The 26,620-nt window shown below is 37.0% G+C and overlaps 1 protein-coding gene across 1 annotated transcript in view; it reads left to right on the top strand.

The window, feature by feature from the left end:
* Positions 1-26,620, top strand: part of OCA2 (OCA2 melanosomal transmembrane protein) — a 202,147-nt gene that overhangs the window by 48,020 nt on the left and 127,507 nt on the right. The window contains exons 3-9 of the mRNA XM_039388832.1: positions 2,996-3,094; positions 3,693-3,881; positions 6,915-6,972; positions 7,839-7,911; positions 12,889-13,046; positions 14,382-14,464; positions 14,808-14,961. Of these exons, the coding sequence (XP_039244766.1) occupies positions 2,996-3,094; positions 3,693-3,881; positions 6,915-6,972; positions 7,839-7,911; positions 12,889-13,046; positions 14,382-14,464; positions 14,808-14,961 (814 nt within the window). The remainder of the gene's footprint in view (positions 1-2,995; positions 3,095-3,692; positions 3,882-6,914; positions 6,973-7,838; positions 7,912-12,888; positions 13,047-14,381; positions 14,465-14,807; positions 14,962-26,620) is intronic.

Raw genomic sequence — 26,620 nt, 5'->3', positions numbered from 1 at the left:
TGATTCTCATATCTGATGTAAAACATGCTAATGACTTTTGGGTCTGAACCATGAGAGAAGAATGGTGAACACAATTGTCCAGCTAACCAGCTCCTCACCCCTACAGAGTATAAATCCAGAGCAGTCTTCTCATCCTATTAACAGTCCTACCCACAATGGGTTAATGAGCTGATCTGGTGATTAGTCTCTTGGTAGTGCTGTTGAATTGCTCAGTAGACATGGATTGCCTGTGGGTATAACCAAATTTTCCAGGTATTTGATTGTGAAGAAACATCCAAAATGTAAACTGATTTTGAAATGTGTCACGTTGTTTTTTTTCCTTATTTACACAGTGTCACAATTACCAGCTACTTGCAGTGTTGAGGGGCACCAAGAATGATGTTAAGAGGGTTTTTGAGCACTGTAGACTTGTTCCTCTATTAGCGGGGGATCCTTGGGCCTTCCTTGGGCTTTGCTTACAGATGATCTCTGTTATCTTTTGATTAAGTCGGTGATCAAATTGCACCAATAGCATCTCTGCAGAAGTATGAGGGGCGCAGAGGGGCTTGCATTAGGCTCTCTGTTCAGGGATGACTTTCATTTTTATAATCCATGCTATTTTTTAGTGATGTTTTTCCAACTTTTCTTTCTAGAACTTTCAGACTTCAAGATTCTTTTATGCCCTAATTAGCTTTATTGTTTATATTGCTCTCATTCTTTAATTAGGGTAATCACGTCATGGGGGAGTTAAGGCTCTTCTGCTTTTTCTCTAATTATTTTTGTTTTGTCAAGCCTGGCTGTTTCCTGCTGCTTATTCTTGTCTATGTGTTTTTATTCTCTGCAAATTGATGTTGTCATGCACTAATTGTTTTCACTTTATCTGAAGACCTTTTCCATTTTTACTGTCTTCGTCATTCTTGGACATCTGTTCAGCTCCGCAGTTCCATTTAAAAGTGGCAGATAACATACCAGCAAGTGGGGGTAACGGAAGTGCAAAAAGAAAGTGATGTCTTTAACTAGCCTTCTGGATTCTTCAAGTCAGGTTTTGTCACTTAAACCACCTTTCACCAAACCTTTGTCCTCTCTTTCTGGTTGCCGTTCCTGTGGTTGCTTTGACTTCAGCACTTTCTGCATACTGGTCATTCACAGTAGTCGTGAAGAGTTGCTGAGGTGAGGATTGTCAGTGGATATGTATGCCTGAGTAACACAAAGCAGTGTTGGTACCGACTCCTAACAAGTAGAAGAAAAGGGAAGTTTTTGTAGAAAGTGTTCTGGTTAATAGTCTTGGAATTTGCACGTCCTAGGAAGAAAAGTAGACAAGTCAGTGTGGAAAGGTTAATGGTGTACACAATGCGAGATTAGATCAGAACAGCACAGAGTATATATTATTTGAAGCCTGTTTTTTTCCAGTGGAACAAGTCACATCATTTTGTTTAAAAGCAGAAACAGCTAATTGATCTTTGCATGAGTTAAACTTCTGAATGCACAAATTTAAGGTCCACCATCAGAATTGTTATTGCAATTGTACCCTTTGGATGCAGACTGAGTATAGTAGAATGCTGGGATTAGCCAGGAGCATATCAGCAGCTCTCAGTGAGCACACCTTTAAAGTCCTGATAGCATTCTTGCTATCCTTATGGATTCCCTCTTGTAAAAGCTCTAGGCAGCCATTCACATCTAGGACCATGATAAGGTTAGAATAGCGCTTGCTTCAAAATGGAAGTTTCTCCACTTGAACATCTTTGTGTGAATGATATTCTCCTATTTAAAAGATGTGCTTCAGAGTATGCGATCATCTCTTCACAGATTAAGCGTCAGTGCAATGACACTGACAACCTGAGTTGTAATCTGCCCAACATTTGACCCGAGGTAGTGAATAATTCAATCTTTCTAACTCATTCATTCTCTTCTGTTGAGACTGAAAATACGGGCTTACAGCAGAGTTTGAATGAGTGTTGTGACCACTCAAGATTGAAATAACCATATCCAGTTGCTCAACACCTAGCACATCTTCTGAATGAAAACACTACTGAACAAGCAAGCTGAAGCATTAATTGGAGGTTTTAATTTTTTAATTTTGAATTTTGAATCTTCACAAATTGCAAGGAATTTCTGTCCTCCATTGTGGTATAAAGTCAAATACACGAATCCTTCTTTTTGGACTGACCTTATATTTAGAAGATTGAATTAGCAGTCACCTCTGTGTACTTATTTGATTGTCTAAGATTTTATAATTTCTTTTCTCTTGCAGTCCAGCAACAGTAAAAGAAATTTCAGTTTTCCTCTAGGTGTCTACTTCTAGGTACAGACATTTTTACTGTATGTCTAGGAGATTTCTTCGAGACCTTCTGGTGGTGGGTGGCTGCAGTTTTGAATGGAATAAATCAGGGTGTGTCCAAATAACACTGATTTTGACAGGAAATGTCTCTGAAAGAGCCAGGTCTTGGGAAGATGTTTTAAAATGACTGTGATTGTCCTTGATTGTCTTCAGATATTTCTCAAGCTTTGGGATTTATGCTTTAGCAAAAGGCTTTTTAACAATGCTCAGCTGCAATACGGCAAGAAGTAGCTTGCTCTCTGTTTCATTATCTGCAGTACTAGGACCAAGACTTGACAGAAACTGTTTGGAAGGAATTGTGCTGCAGGAACAACATACTTGTATCGAGATAAAGTTTTCTTCCCTAATACCAAGAGTGCCAAGGTTACTGTAGAGATTAGTGGATTTATAGATGGTGATTCATGTCTGAAATAACATTTATGAGAAATAAATTATCCTTTTGTTTTATATTTTCAGAAGTATGTTAGTGTAAACTTATATGAATGAGTACCCCACGAGCATAAGGAGGTAACTACCATGTCTAGTTCAAACTTAATGAAAACCCAAATTTAGGTGAGCATCATTCTTAGAGAATATTTAACTAATTAGATGGACTTGTAGCAAAATGTTCTGTAGAACTGTAGTGAATCATTTTACTTTAGACTTATTATTCTGTTTTGGTTTTTTTTCCCTCCAAAGATATCACTTCAATTTTTCAAAACTATTCAGCTCGAGGTCAAAAAACACTGGCTTTACAGAGAAGACACCACTACTGAAGGTTTTCTCAGAGGAAAATGGGTGAGTTACTTTCATTTTACTCAAAATATTTTTTCGTAAGCTCTCTTCTATTTAATTGTATGTGGTTCTTTCTTATATCCTGACACAAAAACTGCTGGGAAATAAAGTGAATGACAGGGGTTGTAAGCAAAGAATTACTCTGGAGGACCTTGGGAGGAGAGAAGAGGCTGTAAAAAGGGAAGGATGTAGGATCTGAGGTCAGAATGATTAAAGAACCTGATAGGGAACTGCAGGTTTTGTGCTCTTATCTCCTCCATGAGGTGTTATATCAGGTGCATTGAAAGACACAGCAGAGCTGTAGGAAAGATCCTTATAACACAATTTGCACACCAAATCTTGAAGCACATCTGCCTGGTGTATCAGAGAACTGGTTGTCTCGGGTGCACCTAAATTCGTGGGTTCCTTGTTCTTGCTCTGCCATCTACCCAGCGGTATCACCAAGGGGAGCTCAGTCCGTACTGAATAATTCTTTTTCTATTAATTTTTCCATTAAAATCTATCACATTGAACATAAGGTTTTGCAAGGTCAGTTGCATCTACTACTTGTTGAAATAAAGCACTGTTTTGTTTTATTATGTTTACTGAAAATGTGTGACAGGTTGCAGTGTATGGCTCTTCATAATCCAGATTTTACCACAGATGATGATTCATGGGACAACAGCTCAGCAGAATTTGAGCAAAGGTTTCAATTGGAAAGTGAAATGACAAGTTTTTCCAGATCTGCTTCTTCTGAGAAATATGAAATCTTGGACAACCTCCATGTCAAGTTCAATTTATCAAAAATGAGGTCTGACTTCAAACATTCATTTATTTCTGTTTTCTTTTATATATATATATATATATTAATTTCTGAAGGTATTAGTTTATAAGCAGAGATGTCTAGAAAATGATTTATTTACCCAAATTAATAAAATAGCACTCCATATTTAGACCATATCTTGCCACTGACAGTTTAAAAATAAACCCTGGTGAAACTGGTTACAGTCTCTACCTAATGATTAATAACCCCTTGTTCTTACGAGCATCAGTCATAGCACCTATTCTAAACTGTAATTAAATACTTTCTGTATTGCTTTTAACATTTCTTTAAAACCATTTCTTAAAAGCCCTTTGGTTTGATTCCACAGCTTTTTTTCTTCAGTGTTTTGTTCCTTCATTTTAATTAAAATACGTATCTAAAAGTTTTTTGTAGTCATTATAGTACTATAGAACTTCAACGACTGCAATTAGTGTAAAATGAGCATATGCAAAGGAGTATGGCAGGTGTCTTTCTTCACATTTATGGTAGATTTCCCTGGCATTTGATGGAACAAAGGTATTGATCATGAGTGTGGACTCCATCGTTTCCAGTACAGCATAGCTTTATAATCTGGGGAGGAGCACATTCTTCTGACAGAACTTCCCTTGAAGCATTTTCGTTGCTTTAGTGTGGGTTGTACATATGGGATCAACTCCTTGGCTGTCATAAATCTGCATAACTCTGCTGAGATAACAAATGAAGTTAAACTGCCCGACACAATATGTGGATTAGACTAAAAATCATTTGGTTTAGAACAGGGGGGTGAAATCCTTCATAGATTTACACTTTGTGCATTTCCAACTGAAGTCAAATAGGATTGTACCAGAGGCATGTATCAGCATAGGATTTGGCACAGCGTTTGTACTTGCACTGCTGTGCCAGATTAGCACTGTAGAATGGAAGAGACAGATTGCAAATCACAGGTGAGTCAAAAGCTAATCACATCTCAACTCTAAGCGGTTAGAAGTGCTGCTTCCCTAATAAAAAATGCCATAAAAACAAACAGATGGGGGGAAAAGATCGTTCTAAATTCTACATTTAATAAAATAACCATTTCAAAAAACTTATTATACCTTGCCAGTGTCTTTAGATGAGTTTCTGATATTTACAGACAAGTGGTTATGAATTTATAAATGCTTAATTCAAGTTTTTTTTCTCTTATGTCTTAAAATCAAGTTATTATGTTTTTTGTTTCAATAATAATTTGAATTATTATTGTAAATTATAATTCCTAAGTGCAAAAAAAAAAATCAAGTACATTAAAATTAAACCAGTCTGGACCAGGATTTATTAATTAATAACATAATAAATTCTCAAAAACACCAGAATAAAACTGTAATGTAGAGATGGGGAGAATAGACAAGCAGGATGGAGGCTTCATGACTAAGATGGCACTAGGTATTTTCCATAAATCACACAATACCAACAGAAGTTATCAGTTATGAAGTGCTGATAATGGCTTTTGTTGTCATTCCTTTATTTTCAAGCCATTATTATCTTTTTCCCCTCACTGCCATCTTGTTTTTCAGTAGAGCAGGGCTACTTGGAATTTCTAGAAGCCACCTAACTGGCTTCCTTCCTGGCTTCCTCTGCCTTCTCTAGATTTTTATGCTATGCAAAGTTTGTGTAAAGTTGTTACCACTTGTATTTCATAGAGTACTGTAGCCCCTTTGTACCAGTTTGTCTGTGGCAACATATTTTTATTAGCTGCTGTTTTTTATTAGCCTCTGTTTGGAAAATTCTAAGGAGGAGGAGAACTTTAGAAAACAATGTTTTCCAAAAATGGGTGTCCAGTCATTTACATTACTTTCAGTTAATGAATTGATTTAGGGACTTATTTCCACTGTGATTAAAAATTATTTCTAACACTCTTCAGACTACTCTGCTTTAATATTTTGTCCTATAGCATCTGTCAATGCAGCTTTTTTTTGCACTATTCCTTTTTCAACTAATTATCCCGGTAACTTGAAATCTTCTCCTTCTTGCTTGTCATCAGATTTAAATCAAACCTTACATTTGTCATTCTGTCGGAAAAGCAATGTTTGGATGTTTACTTTTGAAAAAAATGGATTAAGAACATAAATGCTTTCAATTAGTGAAAATACGTAGTGAGGGCAAATCAATAGAAAGATTTCTGTAAATTAAGACATCTGCATGACATATTGATGGGCAGTCAGAAAATTATTAGTTGAGTTGTATTTCAGGGTGTGATTAAAAAAAAGTAATTTAAAAGTGCTGAATCTTGAGATTTGTTGCTCAAGAGCATGCATTTTCAACATCTATATTTTAATTTAGAGTTATTCTTGCTTAACCCACTCAACAGTAAGCTCTGACACTTCAGAAGATTTTATGGCATCACATTTCCAGAACAGGGCATTTTTTCAAAGGGCACAGATGTGCTATGGAAAAAATACCTGGTTTTGCTAGTTGATTTATGCTCATGTAGTATATTTGATTTAAAGAGACACTGTTAAATCCAGAAGATTCTTAAAGCTTGTTCTTGTCTTCAGGTGTTTTTTTTCCAATACCTTTCAGGGCATATATTAAAAGTCCAGTTTTGAGGAAGTCATTCATGACACCATCCCTGTATGCAATAAGCTGTGCTTTCTGCACAGTCATGACACTTCCCTGTGATGTCAATGCTCCTTTGCCTCTCTGGGAGAGACCAGAAAGAGCTGATGGGTCTCTGGATTTGTCAGGAGCCAGCAGTAGTAGTGGAGAAGTGGCTCCAGGATCCAGCACCAGCTCATGCTGCAGCCTTCCCTTAGCTTTCCCAGTGGGTAAAGCCTTCTTTCCTGTGCATTGAGATCCAGCTGGCAGCAGACCTGGGGCAGGAGCCTTTTTAGTCACCAAGGTTTCCTAAGCCTCTGCTGGCCCTGCATCCTGATGTCCATACTCAGATGTGATATTATCATTCAAAAGTTCTTACCATGATGTTTCTGAAATGTCAGAGCTACTAAGAGAACAGAAAGATTTGTTTTAAAATAAACAATTAGTAAATATATGTTTCTTGTGTTTCAGATGCTGTCTAAAATTCCTAAAAGTTTCAGGCCTTTTTATCTTTGTAGTTGTCTGCTCTGTAAGTATTGAATTTGCAATCCTCTCCTGGCCCACATTGCCTTAGAATTAGTTCAAAATGGGCCGTGATATTTTCTCTTAGCTCATAAAAAATGTCTTGAGGTTGGGGGCAAGATGCCAAAAGAAGACAATACTGTACAGGACTTCATGTCCTGTTCGGTGAATTAGTCACCACTCAGGGCAATGTGGTTGGGTAAGCAGTTGAGTTGGAGGAGGAGGCAGCTTACACTCAAATCTGTCCCTTATGGATGCTTGTTGAATTTAGCATGAGTCTTTTCATACTGGCACCTGAGGAATGCTCCTAGGAAAAGATGTGCTGGGGAGGATGCACCAGCAATGGCAGTGCCTTACAGCGTCAAAGCCAGAAGGTCATGGGGAGATGGGCCTCTCTTAACTGGGGTGGCCAAAGTGCTGCCCTCTCTTAACAAAATCTTCAAAATTAGAGAAATCTTAGACTGCAAGATTTCAGAAAAATTTCAAAAAGTTGGAGTTTATTCTTTTAGCTGTTGTTAGGAATTCCTTTTTGGGTAGCAGGGCTTCTGTATTGGGGGAAAATATATGACACGCTGCATTTCCTAAGGTATGGATGTTGTTTTCCAGACAAATTTTGTCCAAAGAGACATTTGGGTAAAATACATCAAATATGTGACTTTGGTAGTAAGTTAACAGGAGGAATATTACTTGCCCTTCGTTAAGTACCCCAGAGGTGCTTTACAGCTGTGGTGGAAACACTTAAAAATATTGAATCAGTCTCACAATTGAATGTACAGTTTGAGAGAGTCTTTTTTAGCTATTTGAGATAAGTTTAGCAGGTATTTTTCAGTTTTTGTGTCACTAATGAATGTTTGGGTTTTATACTTGCCCTAGATTTTATTTGGCATTTATCCAGATCAAGGTGTTCCATGGCAGATGTTGGCTGTATCACCTCTGGAAAGCTTCTGTATCCTTCTTTCATTGAAAACAACCCTGATCTGAAGTTTTATTGATAAACTGGTTGAAAGGGTGGGTGTTTTCTGTCTTATACCCTGGGAGGACTGGGTGTCCTCAGAGCCTTGGCTGCGCTTAGGCTTGTCCTTTGACAGAGGCCACAGCCATGCTCCCTGTCCAAGTCTTACTGAATGGCACCTGTTGGGACCAAGAAACTGTTCAGAAGAACAAGCAATAGAATAACCACAAATAAAAATGATTCATCACAGGTGAATAGAGATCTGAATGTGAAAAGTCTCTGAGGGATGAACATTCAGTTAGTAAACAAACAAACAACCAAAAATTACAATAAATTGTAATCAATTATGTTTCTTGTTCCCACTATGTTTTTAGTTTAATCAGTCTGATCCACAATCTGCTTGACTTTTATTTCACTAATGTTGAAAGAAGATTCACCTGTAGATATATTTCACAAACTGCTGGAAGGTTTCTTGTTTTGAAAAGCTGCAGTAGAGTTTAATTTTGGAAATGCCGAGTTCCCCTATTTAACTGGTCAGCTCCATGATTTTGAGCAGGGAGAGTCCATTTTAAATAGATTTGATTATTAGCATTCTCATTGTGGCCAATAATGACACTATATAATGTGCTAATTAGTAGGGTAAATGAGGAAGAAAATGTTAGTGCCTGAGGGCAATTTATAATTAAAAGTTGAGGTTGCTTTTCGGAGGAAATAAAGGGACTTTTAGTAGGATTGGTGACAACTTCAACTGTAAACTCCCATCAATATAGTGTTTACATCAATTTTTTTTTCCTCCTTGAACCAGATGTATATATAGAAAAAAAGACTGTGAGGCAAAGAATATAGTCAGATTTTAGCAAACTTTTCATCTTCCTTAGAGGTCCTAAAAATGGGTTTTTCTTCCACAGAGCATAAATTAACTTAATGAATGAAACAACCTCTCTAATTCTTTTTCCCCTTTGAATATTTTTTATTTTGTAACTCTAGTTCTCTACTGCACTCCTCCATCATTTTTCCTTACAGAAAACATTTAAAAATAATTCTGTTTGTTGATGTTGTTAGAAATGTACTAAGCATTTTGGCTGCAGGCAATGTTCAAGCTGTTAAATAGATGGATGAAGACCAGGACCACGTGCAGAGACAGGCAAAGGAGCAGAACCTCAAGGCACAATTGACAAAATGCTATAGAAAAGAGTTTGTTAGGGACTCACGGAACTTCTAAAACTGATGGAGCACAGAGAGATAGGATGGATCCAACATAGACAAAAATTGAACTGGATTGCTAAAACTCCAAAAAGGGGGGGAGAAAAGTTATACAGCACTCTTCCAGTGGGGAAACCAGTAGGGACAGAGTGATTACTTGGGTTACAAGTGGCTAAGCTTGTTATACCATGAGGCAATGATGTAGAAACAACCTCATAAGCTACAAACAGGAATAGGAAATCAAAAGAGAAGACTACAAATACTAACGCAGAAAAAAACACAGTTAAGGACATTATGCAAAAATGGATGCTAAGACCCAGGGAAAAGGTCTTCTTTGAAATGGTAGTATCCTAGAGAAGCTAGTATAAGTGACCTGGTCATAAATCAGGACAAATAATATATAACTACCTCAAAAACTTGGTGAAAAATAATCAATACATATAGCATTCTCAAGGTACATTTTACAGTGGACAGAAGAGGATATACAAGTAGATGTTAAAGAAAGCCTAAAGTCAGCCATGTGCATACAAATATAAGAGAGAATCTCTGTCAAACGTGGCTTTTTGGCTGCCTCTGTACATTGAATTAATTACATGATGAAGGGTAAAACAGGAACTAGATATTTTGTGGAGTGACTCATCTCAGCTACACCTGAATTAGTCATCGTAGGCTCTCTTTATAGTTAATAGAACTGACGTTTCTCGTGAGCAATTCCTCTCATCTTTGCCTAGTAGTCTAAAATGAAGCAATGAATTCCATCTTAAAAACACGCTCTTTTCACTGTTTTTAAGGAAGTAACAAACTCAGATGCAGATGTCCACAGTACATATGCGTAAACTATGGTGAATGAATACCAATTTAAATGTTTAGATACTGCATCCCATTCTATCATGTTGTCTACACGAGCCACATAAAAACGAAGTAATATGAGTTGACTCTCACACACTCTTCAATACCTTCTAACACCAACTAGTCAGAACACCAAGATCAGAAAAAAAAATGGTTCTTGGTTTAGCTGTGAGCAGTGGACCCAGTTTGGTGCCAGGTGTAAACAAAGACAGCCACTGTGTAATGCTTCACAAAGCAAACACAAACCCAAATCCCTTAACAGGCTAACTCACAGCAGTAATGGAGTTTCAAGAATAGAACTACATCAAAATGAGGCAGTTTAGCGGAAGTGAAATAAAAAAGAAGAGCTCTGGCTGTAAATCATGTCAGGGGGATTTTTTGCTTTAAAGGAACACACTGGAGGACACATTACAAAGAAAAAGTTCAGAAGAGAGAAAGCATGCTTAAGCTGCAGAATAAAAGGAGATATTAAAAATAAAAAGATAGTTTCCCCAAAAGTTGGTCATATTTGAATGATTAAAATTTAGAGAAAATCACGTTCTGGCAATTTAAGGGAAATATAAAACCAAAGTAAAGCAGAACAAAAATATTCTGAAGATCAGCTTGCTAAAAAAAAGTTGCATTTGGATTCATATAAGCATGTCTGAAGTTTTCTTCTGGTTTATTTTGATTCCACCTTTCATAAAGGCTGCTATCTCCTGCAGTCTAACAATGGAATTATGACAGCATCTCTAAATATTGTTTGGAAAAAGATAATTCTGATGGGATTTCAGACCCTCGGTGCAGACTGGTGAATGATGTTCTGTCGCACTTGCAATCAAAGGAGAACCTTTTTTTTTTTTGCTATAGATCATTCTGATGGTTTTATAAGTGCACAGAATGGAATGGAAAAAGTATCCTTATCTTTAGAGGAAAAGAAGGAAGAAGCCACTCTTCTTGAAAATAAGGTTTAATTTCCCCCCCTTTAATTTTAAGCATCCTTTCTAATAGCTCCTGAATGTGTCATCTAGGTAATTACAGGATTTATTTTAGAAGTATTTCTTAAAAGGAAGCTGCCATAATTATGTGCACCTGAAGATTTTCAAGACATAAATCGCTACACTCCTAGTAAAAGGTAGACTGTCAAAAGTTGTCCCAAACCATTGGGTTAATGACTTCAGGTCAGCAGATCTTTTAGAAGTCATAATTAACATCTCTAGTTAAAGGTATAGATATAGTTCCAGTTGATACTATTATTATGTATCAATCAGGACAGAAAGACTGTAATACCAAATGACACTTAAAACTTTCAGAAACAAAAGGGAACTGTTGTAATTTCTGTTTATGTTTGCTAAGGGCTACGTGTGTAAATTCTTCCAATTGGACTTGATCTCCTGATTTGTTGCATGTGAGGTTATCTTTTTATCCTTTCTTTTGTGATTTCTTTAAGCAAATAGATGTGTGGGAGGTTAATTTTTTTAATGAATGGCATGTGGGTGTCACTGGTGGTGATTGCTCCGCTTGCCTTGCTAAGCAGGGTGACATTTATATTACTTTCAATGCATTGGCTGCCCACCTGCCACTAGATCTGCTAGGGTCTTTTTTGGATTACTGTGAGAGATTACTCTTTACTAGATCCAGAAGGATCTCTGCATAATGTCACAAAGCTTTATCCATTAGACAGTGATCTAAAATGGGTGGCCTTAATGAGGCTCACTGGAGGTAGGGCAGAGCACTGCTCTGGGTCCCTCTAACTATGCTGTATTTTTTCTTCTCTTGTTAAAGTCTCTGAGTTCTGTGGGCAACATATCTTTTGGGAAAATTATTTTGATAGGTATACAATTTTTTTTTTACAGGTTCACTCTTTGTAGTAAGCTCAGTTAAATGTTAGGTGTTAAAACCATTAAAATACTCAAGCACGTGATTAAGATTTAAACAGAACATATATGTGTAAAATCAAGGGGGTTTTGTTTGTTCGTTTGTTTGGGTTTTTTTTGTTTTGTGTGATGCCTTAACTTTCCTCCGTCTGTCACAGATGGGCACAAAACAATTACAGTATAGCTCTAGTATAGTAACAAATGAACTGTGAACTGTTTAAAAGCTCTGACTTTCCTCCCCCCAACCCCTACCTTCTCCAACCCACAGGGATGCTTCTTTTTCAACCATGCCAGAAGTGGACTACTACAATACTAGGTTTAAATAGTCCTAGATGCTTTGGGACTAATAGAATGAGAATTTTCAGTGGGTTTGTGGGTTATGATTGGCTGATTTCTCAATTATATTAGACTAGGAATGTAATTTGACCACATGTCATATGAGATATCTAAGGAGGAAAAAAAAGAAAAAGTAGATGAGGGAGCTGGAGGTGAAGGAGTCTGTGAGAACAACTAAGAGGAGCTTGAAAATACGTCTTTCGGATGTTTGAAACATTGTGAGCAAAACTTTGCCGAAGAAACAAATCCTCTGGCACTAATAGGATATTGATTTAGTTTTCCCTGTGGTTGGAGTTTCTACAATTTCTACAGTGTTTTCACTGGTACAAATTCTGTGATGTTAAATTGCTGAGCTAACGGTGCAGCCTTTCAACTAGTACAAGCGCTTAAAGAGCCGTACTTCTCTGTCTCTCTGTGTAGTTCCGTATGCTATTTTGAAGCTTTGCTATATCTGTAATAGCTTCTGAAAGGACTGGTGATCCCAAAAGTCACCAGAGAGGTGTATTTGTTTTGAACTTGCAACTCCTGTTTTCTTAAGAAACTTGGTCAAAACAGTACTGCTTGGTGAAGAAGTAGACATTTATTCTGTTCTTTTCACAGTTTCTGAAGCATTTCAGCTGAAGAGTGTGTTTTTCAATATAAATTGACCAATCTATTTTTTTTCCTAGAGTTTGTACAGCCTATACTAATCTTTACTGGAAATGTTACACCTTAACTTTATTAACAGCTATGAATCTGACTGACTTTAGTGATTCTGCTCTGTTGAAATTAGACATAGGAGGCCCATTTGGAGCACATGTAGTTGATGAGCAAACAGAAGAATACATCATAGTACAAATCAGCCAGAATGAAGACACAGGATCAAGGAGGAGGCGCCAGCAGCAGGTGATGGTGTCTAAACTTTCTTTCACTTTTTCTGAGGTGTGTTTTATCAGTTATATTTCCATCACCACTGTGTGAATTAAGTGGTTGTGCTTTTTCCTGCTGCGAAGTGTATCAACTTCAGCATTAGAAAACTTATTGTAGTAAGAGTAAAGTTACATTTTCTTTTGCCTTTATAAGACTTCCCCTGGCTTTCTATATTAAAATTTCACAAAACTTATGCCTCTTGGCTGACACAGAGCATGGAAATTCACGTGTTTAAAACTACCAATATTTAAAAAGTTGTCTTTGAAGGCAAAAATGATTGCAAAGTGCCTTTTTGTGCTCAGTGAATTACATTTTCACATTTCATTGCAAATTATTTTCTCAAATGTGTCACATTTATTGGCTTTGTTTCTCTTAAGGCTTTCTCATTGTTGATGTTGTTTGTAACAAGTTCCTTCTGCTCTTCCCAGACAATTTGGTAAAAGAGGATTTTTTACAGCCTGTCATTGGATATCACTGAAAAATAAAAATAAGCCTCATCATTTAATAAATAGCACTGACATAAAAACAACTGCCTCTCATTCTGTATACGACAGGCTGACCTGCCTCCACCAGGGCCAGCACAGCTGAACAATGCCATCAGTATTCCCACTTACACTCCATCTCACAGTCTACAGCAAAAGACTAGTCCCACTGCCTCAGTGTGGGGAACAATACCACAACAGCAATCACCCTCTTAAACCACCCAACCCTGTGATGAGGAGGTTGCTGCAACCTGTGCTGCTGGCAGTGATCCCCAAGTGATCCCTTTGTGCTGCTGTGGGGCAGCCAGAGCACAGCTGGCTGCAGCAGCCCACCTCTACTGGCACACCAGTGGTGATCCATGACTAAAGGAACATTTTATTCACTGAGTTTCTACTAAGTCCTCTTTGTGATGTCTTGGGTTCATGATGTCATTTCTGTACTTTTCATTGCCTCTGCCTCATGGATGTTAGTTTTCCTCCCAGTCAGTTTTAGAAGTGAACTATGTTGTAGTCATTGACCCTGTCTGCCCTAGATGCTCCTTGTAGTCAATGCAATGTGTGATTTGGCATCCCTCCTCTGGAGGACCTCCAAGAGGTGTCTGTCATTTCATTGGTTGAGTGAAGGTATGAGGATGAGTTTGCTCCGATCTCAACATCTGTAACATACCTAGTCAGGAGGAACTAATTTAGACTGATATGTATTATGCCTGACCCATAAAAAATTCTCCTAAATAGTCAGGAGAGAGAAAAGGAGGAATAAAACCTTAGATCAGAGGCATATCATTATCACTGACTTCTGTTAATATTGCCAAATGTGACTCTCTTGCAGGTGGCATACAACTGGTCTCTACCCTTAAGTTCAAGAAGAAATCAGCAAATCATCACAACTAGAACCTTTCAGATACCAAACAGGTTGGCTAAGAGACTGAAAAATGATCCACTGAAGTAGTAGTTTACATAGACTTGATTATGAAGGAACAGAAAATGTTTTAAAAATAGTCTATCGCTGCCTGATTCAGAGGGGCAGGAAAGGATGACTTCTTGCTTCCTTTTTAAAAGGATTTACAAGGCTGGTTTGTACTTAAGTTACTTTCCAAACTATTTGGAGGGATACAGTGAAAATGTTTGAGGAGTTGCTTGCAATTGTAAAGATATAACATATATATTTACAGGCACTCAAGATAAAATTAATGCACAAAAAAGCATAATGGTATTTCATTCCAGGAATAAGCAAAACTTTTTTCCCTTTCACCAGAGGCACCATCTTCGTAAACATTCAAGCTTTCCTACGGGAGTCTGGAAGTGTTCCTCTCTCCATGAAGCATCAATACCTTCACGCAAATATAGAGGCACAAGTAACAGTTGCATCCGTCATCTTAGTAGGTGTCTACGTGCTGATCATATTTGAAGTAAGCCAATCTTATTTTTTCCCCTGCATTGTAAATGGATCACAAGGAAGGGTTTCATTCTTAGATTTTGATATGATTTTAAAATGTGTATGCTACTTCTTCATGTACCATCAGTATTGCTAATGACATGAATAAGATACGTGTGAGGAAATTGTTCTGAATTGTAACTGATTTTGGCAAGTTACAGTGATCTTGTACATTTTTCTATTAGGTTCTAGAAGTTTTTTAACATTTCAAGAGAATTATAGTTTGGCCATTAGAGTGATAATACGTCTGTATTATCTTGTAAAAGGTGTGAAAAATTTGTTTTAAAGTTAATTATTTTTTAAGGTAAGGTAAAAGAAAAAAACCCTTTGGTTATTTGCCTTCTCTAAGGTACCTAAAGCTATGAATTTAGTGTAATTTTAAAAGGTTAAATGAACACACTTTTTATTAAGTAACATTTAGGCATTCTTTCACTGTATTATTTGAAGAAAAATGAAGTCTGAGTTAAGATGAAGTCAAGGGACAGGGAACTTTAAACATACATTGCAACGTCATCCCAAAACCTTGAGGTACCAAATCCAATGAAAATGCATTGTATCACAATAAGAATGGAAAAAAAGTCAGAAATCACACAGAAGTCCAGCTGGTTTATTTGAACTGAAAACACTTACTGTCTGGTTAACTTAAAAAAATAGCAGATGGGGAGGAACGTTTTTTAAAAATTTGTTTTTAATTCATATGAGCATTCACACTGTCAATGAATTCTCTGAGTTGAATCATATCTGATTTACATTAGTATGAAACAAAGAAATGAATCAAATCAAGTCTACAAGGTGCTCCATAGTAAATATGCCCACACCCTCATTTTTCTTCCACATCTTGCATATTTTTAAGTTTTTCATCTTGTTACCCATTAAAATGGTAAGGTAGTTGAACACCACCTAATCAAATATCAATAATGGATGCACACAACACGACAGATGCTTCAGACATTTAGATTATGTTGTTCAGCAATGGTGATTTCTTTATGGACCGAAAAATGCCTCTATGTACCTTATAAATGAGGAATGAGATATAATATTAAGTGTGGAGTGGGATTGGACTAGATTTTACTGTAAAGATATGTAGACATGCAGCACAGCATCAAAGTAATCTTAATACTTTTAAATGCAGCTTTTAGATTCCAAAAAACCCCAACTATGCAACTCTTTAACAATTGCAAAAGCATCAGGTTTTAAATGTATGTAAAGGGCGGTTTTGTGTTTGCTTCCTGGAAAGCTGCTTTGGAACAATGCATGGGGAAAAGGAAATAAAGATTTGAAACTGAAAAGCAGAGATAGGGAAAGCATTCGTTTTCCTGTTGTTTTTAAGAAAAAGCTTTAAAACAGCTTGTTAACTTATTGTTTCTGTGAAAATATCAAGGAAAGATTTCTGTTGTGGGCAGAAAAATTATTTCTGCAAATTCAAAGATAGAAATGAATACTTAGAAGTAAACTTCTTTGAAATTTAAGGTGTGGAAAGTCGTGTCTTTTGTCATGATGTTAGCTATTTTCTCCATAACATCTGTAGGAATGACAAATGCTACAACCAGAGTAAGTTTTAAACTATAAGTTTTTAAGCTGGAAATAACTATTACAGAAAAAAACTGGAGTGTTATATGGTTCTCTCGTGGATTTCTTGCAAGCAATGGATGTTAATATTGTTAGAATATGTAATAGTCGCTTTCCTTATATTCAGTATTTATAACTTCGGTGACTGAAGTCCTGCTTTCTCAACACATTTCATTCTCTATCCCATTAGCTGTTATCACTGTTACAGAAATCAATGGGTGTTACTGTGGGAGCAATTTTTAATGGATTTTCATTTTCAGTGTTGCTGCTCCCCATCTTTTATCAGTCTTTATTAGTTTCCTGTATTTTATTAATTATTATTTGCAATATAGCTTCAAATTCAGACAGTGTTGACACTCAAACCAGTTTTAGAGCTGCATGTTCACATACTTTCTTTAAAGATGAAGAAAGATGAAACATTTTATCTTTTCAAATCATGAGAGCCACACAAAGGCATACCTTCTGTTCCTTCAGCGCAGCCCTTTTCCCCAAACATGAATCATAGATCTTGTGCCCACAAGCTGCTCAGCCACACTGTCCTTATCTTTTAATCCTTCCTTCCCCTTCTCCCTGTAGTCTTTGCTACCTTAGTCACCAAGGACTGTGCAGAACAGGCTGCAAGAGCTTCTGCATCCTGCAGATACAGATGATGGGAGAAGCTGAAGTAAGAGGTTCCAGTTGGAAACTGAAGTGCATTTATTGTAAACAGTCATCTCCAAACTTTTATCACTGTAAAGACACAGGGTAAATTCTGCTTTGAAGCAGCTGTTTGTCTCTATGTTAGCATGAAATTTCTATATTCAGCATCATTCTTTGTTAGTGAAGAAGTTTCAGAAAGTGCTGTTCTTCAGAAAACATCCTAAACTGTTGAATTTAATTTCTTCAGGCATTTATTTAAAGTATTGTTTCTTTGAAACTGATTACATAAAATATATATGTGTAAAATACAAAAATTCGTAAAATACAAATATGTGTCCGGTAAAAGAAGATGCCTCTTTTCCTCCTTAATTTCTAATGATTTTTATTTTCATGCTTACCATAAACATGAATAACTCCTTACTTTGCAATTCTACTACTCTATCTCTTGAAATTTTTGCATATTGCTTTTAATTCTCTTTAGATGATCATATCTTAGTTACATTTTCTGTTTGAAATCTGAGGCCTTTTTTCTTTTTTTTTCTCTTATGCAATCGTCCTTTCCTTCGGCAACTAGATATTAATTCTCTTGAAATCGATTTATCTTCAAATATCAATCAGTTCTCTCTTTGCATTTCAGTCTTCTAATCCCTTCCCTTCTCCCAAAGGAGAAAAACATTCTGATTTTTGTGGTGTTTTTGCTTAAATCTAATCTCTACTATTTTATCGACTTGATGAATACAACAATGTATTTAATGTTGTTCTTGAAAGCATCCACTATGCAAGAATTTCAAACAGGTGCATGTTAGAGAGAAAGGAAGAAAGTGGAAGAAATAGAAAAAAAGAAAGAAAGAGAGAGAGAGAGAGAGAGAGGTTTACCTTTTTTGATCTCAGCTCTACTGCCTGACTTGAGGAGCACAGGTTAGGCGGGCTATAAGTATGTTTTCATGTTGGTCCACAGGGACATCTGATGTAAAGTGCTGATGTACTGAGTTCTACCATTATATTGCTCTACTAAATTAGTTCACAATGTATTTTCGGATAGGTTTTTTCTAGTGTTGATCCTCAAAATGTGTAGCCTCTTTTGATTGAGAACTTGAAAAAATCAAACAAAGAAAAATTTAGAAAATTTAATTTTTATACTTTTTTTACTTTTCTGCTCCAAATATCTTTGTTCTTTCAGCTAAAAGTGTATTTTATCTTTTCCCTTCTTTGATTTCTGTTCTTTTTTCCAGAAAAGCATTTTTCTTTGTGTATAACTAAAGTGACTATTCATTCAGATTCAATAAGCAGTGGTGTATGGTTGTTTCTGGTCATACAGCATGGTCAAGAAAAAGTAGTGAAGGTAAAATCTATTGTTAGATATTAGATACAGTTAGATATCTTTGATGTGTCCCATTTTCCCTGTATAATACATTGTATAATACATCGGTTACACTAAAAAGAGATCTGTCTGTCTACCTCTATCTTAAAATATCTGTTAAAATGTTAAAGTGTTACTGGTATTCAGAAAAGTTCCTTGAATTGCTAAAGCTCTTATTAGTAATCATTAACTGCTTATTCACAGCTATGTTGAGGCTTTATTAATTTGAAATATGTAAGGAGGACTGTTAGACATCAGTTATAGCTCATTAATTCATTAATTGAAATGAATGAATGTGTGCTCTTGTCCAATATTTTCCTTTAATAATGTATTTGTTTTGTGTCGTGTGTTAGAATGGAGTGTTAGCTGTTTATGCTACTTAAATGAACTAGCAGAAGCAAATATGAAAGTAATGGCCTTTTAAAAGCTATTTTATAAAACATTTCATTTAATCAGGAAAAAAGGCAGAATGAAATTTATTACATTAAATTATTAAGAAAATAAGAAAAAATAGGAGATAGAAATAGCATAGCAAATAGCAGAAAAGTGATACAAGCAAGTATCAGAAATTCTGTGACAGCCTCCATAGGTCTGTTTTTTTATCACAGGTGTTATTATTTAGCTTCATATCCTGTCTTGTAAGTATTCCTAAAAAAGATCTTACAGGATCTTTTAAATAGCATTTTAATGATCTGTCATCTTGAATAACATTTACATGTCTGTATTTCTTCTTAAAACACAAATATTTAAAAGTGCAAGACCTGGCCTTAAAAGCTCTAGATTCTTACTAGCATGAAGTATGGGCTTATAATCACAATTTTTATTACTTTAATGGAAACGGGGTATGTCAGTTTCTCTCCATATTACTTTTCTATTATTAACTAGCTTAAATTATGAATAAACATCCCCTAAGCTAATTTCTTTAACTCAAAGCAGAGTGATTTTTAATAGTGTCTAAGCAGCAGAAATTAGCTTCAGAGAACAAAACTTTTATGTGGTTTAGTCTGACTATTTTTCTAGCATTGTGGGCTGGTTGAACCACTGTTTCCTTGCAGGAAACACTTTTACAAATGAAATAAGATGTTATTACTGCAGTTTATGCTCACGCAGTCCAGTTTTTGCCTATTTCCAGTAATGAGGTTATAACATCAGAAAATTATGCTCTAGAGAGGGAATAGGCAAAGGAAAGAATATTCATTGGTTATATGAAGTATAATACTAAGTGATGGCAATAGGCTAATCTTAAGGGAGATTTTTCCTGATAAGGAAAGTCACAGAAACTGTGACTGATCACAGAAGTGATCAGCTTACTCAGCATGGTTTCTCAGTTCCCATCCATTCTTGTATTGATCTGTCTTTAAATATAGACTGAGAAGAGTGTAGATTAGAATGTTCCCACCTCCACATATATCCTCCCAAAAGATTGGTAGCAAAGGAACAGAAGAAAATCTATAGTCATTATTGGAAAAGATGGCGTAAAAAAAGAAAAGAGTAGTTGCTGCACTCCCTAGCCCTTGTGGGAGAGAAGATATTCCTACTGCTATTGATTTCGTTTGTTCTAGGACGAAAAAATTGTGAAGAGGAATTAAAACACTGTTGTAGGACTTGGCAGAAAATTAGGGTGTGATTATTGGAACAAACCATCTACTCTCTTTGGTAAGTCTAAGTGATACATCCCTGGGCAAGAACAAAAGTTTCCCCTCATCTGCCCTCCGGTCTGGGGATGGTAGGGAGTAAAAGAGCCCAAAAGTCATAAATGCTGTAACTCTGGGGGGTTGCACAGAACCTACATCCAGAGTAGGGAAACCCAAACCATAAAATCCAGTAGTAAAACTTATCTTGAATAGAAATCTAGCTTCTGGAGCAGTCTAGTTGCAATCTGTCCTGGGCAGCAAGTGGTTTTGGATCCAATTTGGAGTCCCCATAACCCTAAAGCATGATTACCGTTCAAAAGTCTACTTTCCCCTCCCCCTTATCTGAAACGGTGCACTATAATGAGGGCACTCTTGATGTCCACGTGAGTAATGCTTTTAGGACATAAACTGAGGGTGTGCATTGGGAATGATATCAAGGCACGTCAAGCAGATAGATGCAGCAAAGCCTGGTGAGTTAGATGCTGGAGGACTGGATTGAACAAGGAGATCCAGACATAGGGCAGATCCCTCTGTCCAGAGTGTAATACTCACCAAGTGGTACCCTAGATATTGCAGTGATACCCTAGAAAGAGCAGTCTGTCACTGAGCTACCAATTAAGTGGTACAGACAGTCAAGATTTTCTGTCATTACTTAATGCCTTTCTCTAATTTAGGAGGAGGCTGTGACCTCTGTGCATTTTGAGAGGCTCAAAGTTACTTTAAAGCAGCTGTGCAGGAGCATTACAAGTTGTTTCTTATGTGGAGCATTGAATCAGTAACTCTGAGGTGCCAGGATTTCTACTGCTTGTGTAGAGTAGAGCCACTGCCACCAAGAAGGAAGACTACAAAAGGACAGAACTAGCATCAGTAAGATAAACTAGTCATTTTTACCTGCCCTAACTGCAGCAAAGGAAGTGTAAAGGAAGCAAAATGCTGAAAGATGAGGAAGGGTTGAGTTTCAATTGAAACAAAAATGCAGTATAATAGCAAACAAAATTCTCAGCTGGATTGCAGCTTGATATGTTATAATAACAATTTTGTATTAATCCAATATGAATATTGACTTTATGCTGACTATTGCCTGTCTAATTGTTAGATCTGTCTTGGTAGAAGTCCAGCTGTGCTCTAAATATGTCTACTTTAAAGAAAAATACCTTATTTTGGGTGCTATGATACTTCTGAAGTATGTAAATTGTCCCTAATTAAGAACTTAATAGGAAAAAATTGCCACTGGATGGTGCTGCTTGCCATTCTAAGGACTAGGTAGGATTGTCTATTTTAAAAGATGTTGTTACCCAGGCTCCACTTTTCACAGAATGTGATTTTTTGAAAAATGGGAATCATATTTTCAACAGTAAATGCAAAAAACTAATTCCCGAATGTCCATTTTCTATTTTCAATTGCCTTTTAAACCTAATTTTGAACTGTATTTTGTTCAATTCGTGAAAGACTGACAAACACAAATGTTTTTCCCTGCCTTGCATACTATGTATTTTGTGGATTGATGTCTTTCTTTTCTGTTTGAGAGATGCAATAGAACATTAAATTAGCTTAATTGAATGCTGCTGTTCAGCTTCTACCCTGCCTACGGCAACCAGAGGGGTAGAGAGCCATGAAGTCTTAAAATTTTAACAAGTTGTTAGAACACACATACACTTGTAATGCACACAAACAAGAATGAGAACCACTCAGTTCTTTTTGAGGCCTCAAATGGTGTCTTTTTTCAGCAAAAGCAAGGCCAAAATGAATGAAAAAACATGAAAGTGTAGGGGGCAGGCTTGAAGGGAGGTGTTATGGCATGATTTAAAGAGGAAAAAAATTCTGAGTAGAAAAGTGATGTGAAGAAGAGAGGAGATAGCAGGGATGAAAGGCTCTCCAGAGGAAATGCTAGCTAGAGCAGAAAGTTTCCTGTAAAGGTAATGCAAGTACTGTGGTTTGCCATACCATTGTTCTTAGTGCATGGATATAATTCTATATGGTTATATTATCCTACTCTCTAAAGGAGGCTGACAAAGATTCACTCAGGGAAAATAAAGCATATTTCCCCCACAGTTTGGTGATTTGCTCTATGAAATTGCTTTACTAGAAATTCACAATCTCATTAGTCTTCAGAATGCCAAGGAAACTAGGGAAATACAAATGGTGGCAACCTCTTCAGTTTCAAAAAATATCCTGAAACTGCAAATGTGATGAGGGTCCTTCAGTCCTCACAAATGATGTTTTTAGGACACAAAAAATGAGGGTGTATATTGGGAATGGTATCAAAGCATGGAGTGGAGTGAATGGAGTCAGCTAAGCCTGCTGAGATAGGTGCTGGAGGACTGGATTGATCCTTGCAAAAGGGTCTGCAAGACTGAAAGCTCATTGCTAGGCCATTCTGTTGATACACAATGGCTTTGGTCATGTCAGCCCACAGTAGCAGTCTGGTTTATCATCTTCTAGGTCCCTCACTAGCTCATGACCAGAACTCTTTACTTAAGTCATATAGCAAATGTTTTATGTAGCTAAAATATTACAGGAGCGTGTGTCTTTTTCTTACATCAGAGCCATCACAACAGGTAGAGGTTGGAAAATATTCACTTGTGACTGAAGTGATATAGATATGGCAGCCTCCTCTCTTCTGTATGAATCCAATAGAAATATTGACTAGGTATGATGCTGAACCTTTTTATCCCTTTTTACTTTAATATTCTGAAGTGGGAAGTTATTTCAAAACCAGACTTAATTTAGCAGTCAAGCAGCCATTTTAACCCTCATCATATAGAATTAAACCCCCTTCTGGATCCTTTCTCCAATATCTATACAAATACTAATGCCCTCCTTCCTTCCTAGCTCTACACTCTTTTTTCCAGCTTTGGTTTCCCCCCCCCCCGATTTCTAAGGTAGGAAAACATAAGGGTTTCAACAGTCTTGTTCATTTCATACACTAAGGATACGTTTGTCCCTGCATTGTTAAAGGGCTGCTTTGAACCTGTTAATTCAATGTTCCATATCAGCATGAAGCTTTAGTCCATCTGGTTTTCTCTACAAAGAGCAAGCAGTGATATCACTGAGGAAGAAAGCTCACAGACACTGAAAATGCAAATTGTGCACCTTGTTCATTCAATGCTTTTTATAGAGCTATGGAATAGAAAATACCTTTGAAGAGTATAGAATTGACTTACAGATTTTCTGTATAGAAGAGGGAAAGGAATTGTTTGCTTATCAAATCTGATTTCCTTTTATGACAGGATAACCCACCTAGTTGAACAAGGGAAACCGGTTGATGTAATCTTTCTGGATTTTAGTGAAGCTTTCGATATTGTCTCTCACAGGGTCCTTCCGGACAAAATGTCCAGCACGCTGCTGGATAAACACATCATGTGGTGGGTGAGCAATTGGCTCATGGATGGTAATAGTGAATGGGATAACATCAGACTGGTGATCTGTCACTAGTGGGGTTCCACAGGGCTCCATCTTAGGCCCTGTGCTCTTCAACATCTTCATAAATTACTTGGATGCAGGACTGGAGGGGATATTCAAGGCAGTTTGCAGATGACACAAAACTGGGAGGAGCTGCTGACTCCCTCGAACGCAGGGACACCTTGACAAATTAGAGGACTGGGCAATCACCAACCATATGAAGTTCAACAAGGGGAAATGTCAAATTTTGCACCTTGGATGGGGCAATCCAGGATGTCCGTACAGACTGGCAATGAGATACTGGAAAGCAGTGCCATGGAAAGGGATCGGGGGGTCCTGGTCGATGGCAAGTTGAATCTGAGTCAGCAGTGCCCTGATAGCCAGGAGGGTCACCTTGTCCTGGGGGCCATCAGGAAAGGCATCACCAGCCGGTTGAGGGAGGGAATTGTCCTGCTTTGTTCTGCACTGGTGAGGCCTCACCTTGAATACTCTGTGCAGTTTTGGGCACCATAATATAAGAAAGATATTAAGCCATTAGACAGTGTCCAAAGGAGGGCAACAAAGATGGTGAAGGGGCTTGAGGGGAAGCCGTATGAGGAGTGACTGAGGTCACTTGTATTCAGCCTGGAGAAGAGAGACTGAGGGGAGACCTCATCCCAGTCTACAACTTCCTTGTGAAGGTAAGAGCAGGAGCAAACACTGGTCTCCTCTCTGCAGTGACCAGTGACTGAAACCAAGGGAATGGCCTGAAGTTGCATCTGGGGAGGTTTAGGGTAAGTATTAGAAAAAGATTCTTCACCCAGAGGGTGGTTGGGCACTGGAACAGGCTCTGCAGGGAAGTGGTCACAGCACCAAGCCTGATAGAGTTCAAGAAACATTTGGACAATAATCTCAGGCACACGGTGTGACTCTTGGGGATGTTCTTGTGCAGCGCCAGGATTTGGAGTCATTGATCCTTGTAGGTCCCTTCCAACTCATATTCTGTGATTCTGTAATCAGATTATTTTTTCACAGAAAATAATTTGATCTTCTGAAATTTGTCTCTCTCTCTTCTATGCACTATGTTTTACACATATATAGAATTGATGGCAGTTGATGAAAATTTATGTAGTTACCTAATCGTAGAATTTCAGGGCCATCTTTCCTAGACAAAACTCCTAATATACCTTGTATTTCTTAGCCAGTTCAGTTAATGTACCAGAGGGATAAAAGTGAACTAATACAGGCGTTGTCTTGGACACCATATAGTACTACTTTTAATAACTTTCTATTTTAGATAATCTTGTCTAGTGTCCTACTACATTGTGAAGCATTGCATTAGGAAGTGGTAGATTGATGCCTTCTATGACTTTCCTTAAGGCAGGACTGTTTATATCAGGACTTCCTCCACTGACATTGAATCAGAACAAGTGATTTGGCATACTATCTTAGTAGAAATGGGTATTATAGCAGAATGCTATAGATGGGTACTTTCTTACCTTGGGGTTGTGTAGATGTTCTTCAGGAGTTACAAAGTTTGCTACAGAATCTAATGTTTCCACTAAAAAAAATAAGTGTTTTGGGGTTGGGAATTTGTCTTTAAAAGAGCTTATTGAATGTATAAGGAATATTATTTTCATAGTTACAGACATCAGCCATTTATTGTGCAATTAATAAGAATGCATTTTAGTACTAAAATACGCAGCTAATGTTTCTAAATCCACAGATTTCTCCAGTCTGCTCTAAACTGGTCTTGGTCACATATTTCATGTGTATGGTAGTACTATTATACTGAATCACCATTGATTTCTTGTAAAAATGAGTAAGCTTTTGGTCAGGATTTTATTTTTTTTCCAAGCAAGGCATAATTATGTAAAGTGATGTGTTTTTGATGTATTTTGACTTACAAAAGTGAGATTAATAACAAAATTTTCTAAATATCTAACCAAATGTGAAGTGTTATTATAGAATTCGTATGTCTGCATGTATAGAATACATATGGATAGTCCTAATCTGCAGACGAAGCTAAAAATAGCTGTTCTTGCTGTCACTGATTTCTGTGATCATCTATCAGCAGCTGTACCCTACATGCTTGCTTTAATATCTGCTTTAGCCCATCCCTGAATACTGCATCAGCATAAGTCGTACTCTCTAAACTATGTCAAGCAGGTCCCTTTTGCCTCATTAAAATCCCTACAAATGCTACTGCTTAACTAAGTAATCCTAAGACAATTAATTTCACGCTATCATTCATTTAGCACTTGCTGTTAAGACACATCCCCTGCAAGGGGGATACAGGAGGTATGTTGCTCTGCTTTCACTAACTGGTGCTGGTCAGACAGTCTCTTTACTGTAGGTGGCATGTAGAAAGTCAAGTAAATATATCTGGGACCACAGACCTTTGCTGCTGCTCTGACCTCATGTGTATCTGACTATATCCTGTATTTCTAATCTGTTGCTCTACATTCTGTCTAAATTGTGCAATTTGCCAGAAATAAAGCAAATTTCTGTGAATTGAGAATTTGATACCATTCAGCTTTGAAGTCCATCTACAGCAGGACAGAGTTCAAAGTACTGTAAGGTTTTTTTTATACTTGTTTTCTAACATAAGCCCAAATTTTCAGTTATGTTGCTTGACAGTTAGGAAAAATTACCTAAATTATTTAGCTGAATTACCATTGTTTTTCTGTGATTTTCAGTTTTGATTTCAACTTCCGATGCTAGTTTTAGTCTTTGGAGTTAATTTTCCAAACTATGGGATTTTTTGATCCGCTCATGAGTGAATCAAATATGTGTACACATGAAATACTAAAGTTTCATCTGTATCCTGCTAAAATAGCTCGAAGGCAAAGCAGACTACCAAAATTTATAAGGTACGTGATAGCAAATTATAAGATAAACACCATCAAGGGATCTGACTGAGGAACACATTTTCAGAGGCATTCAGGCTAATACTGTCTTGATTATCTATAGGAAAAACAAACTGTCTGAAAAAAATCTTCCACTGCTAAGGATATCTTTTTTAACCAAACAAACCGTTATTAAAACAT

The sequence above is a fragment of the Pipra filicauda genome, unplaced genomic scaffold (genome assembly GCF_003945595.2).
Source record: "Pipra filicauda isolate LSUMZ 115617 unplaced genomic scaffold, ASM394559v2 scaffold68_size4259465_pilon, whole genome shotgun sequence".
Taxonomy (NCBI): domain Eukaryota; kingdom Metazoa; phylum Chordata; class Aves; order Passeriformes; family Pipridae; genus Pipra; species Pipra filicauda.
The sequence above is the reverse complement of the archived record's forward strand: the minus strand, read 5'-3'. Positions and strand labels throughout refer to the sequence as shown.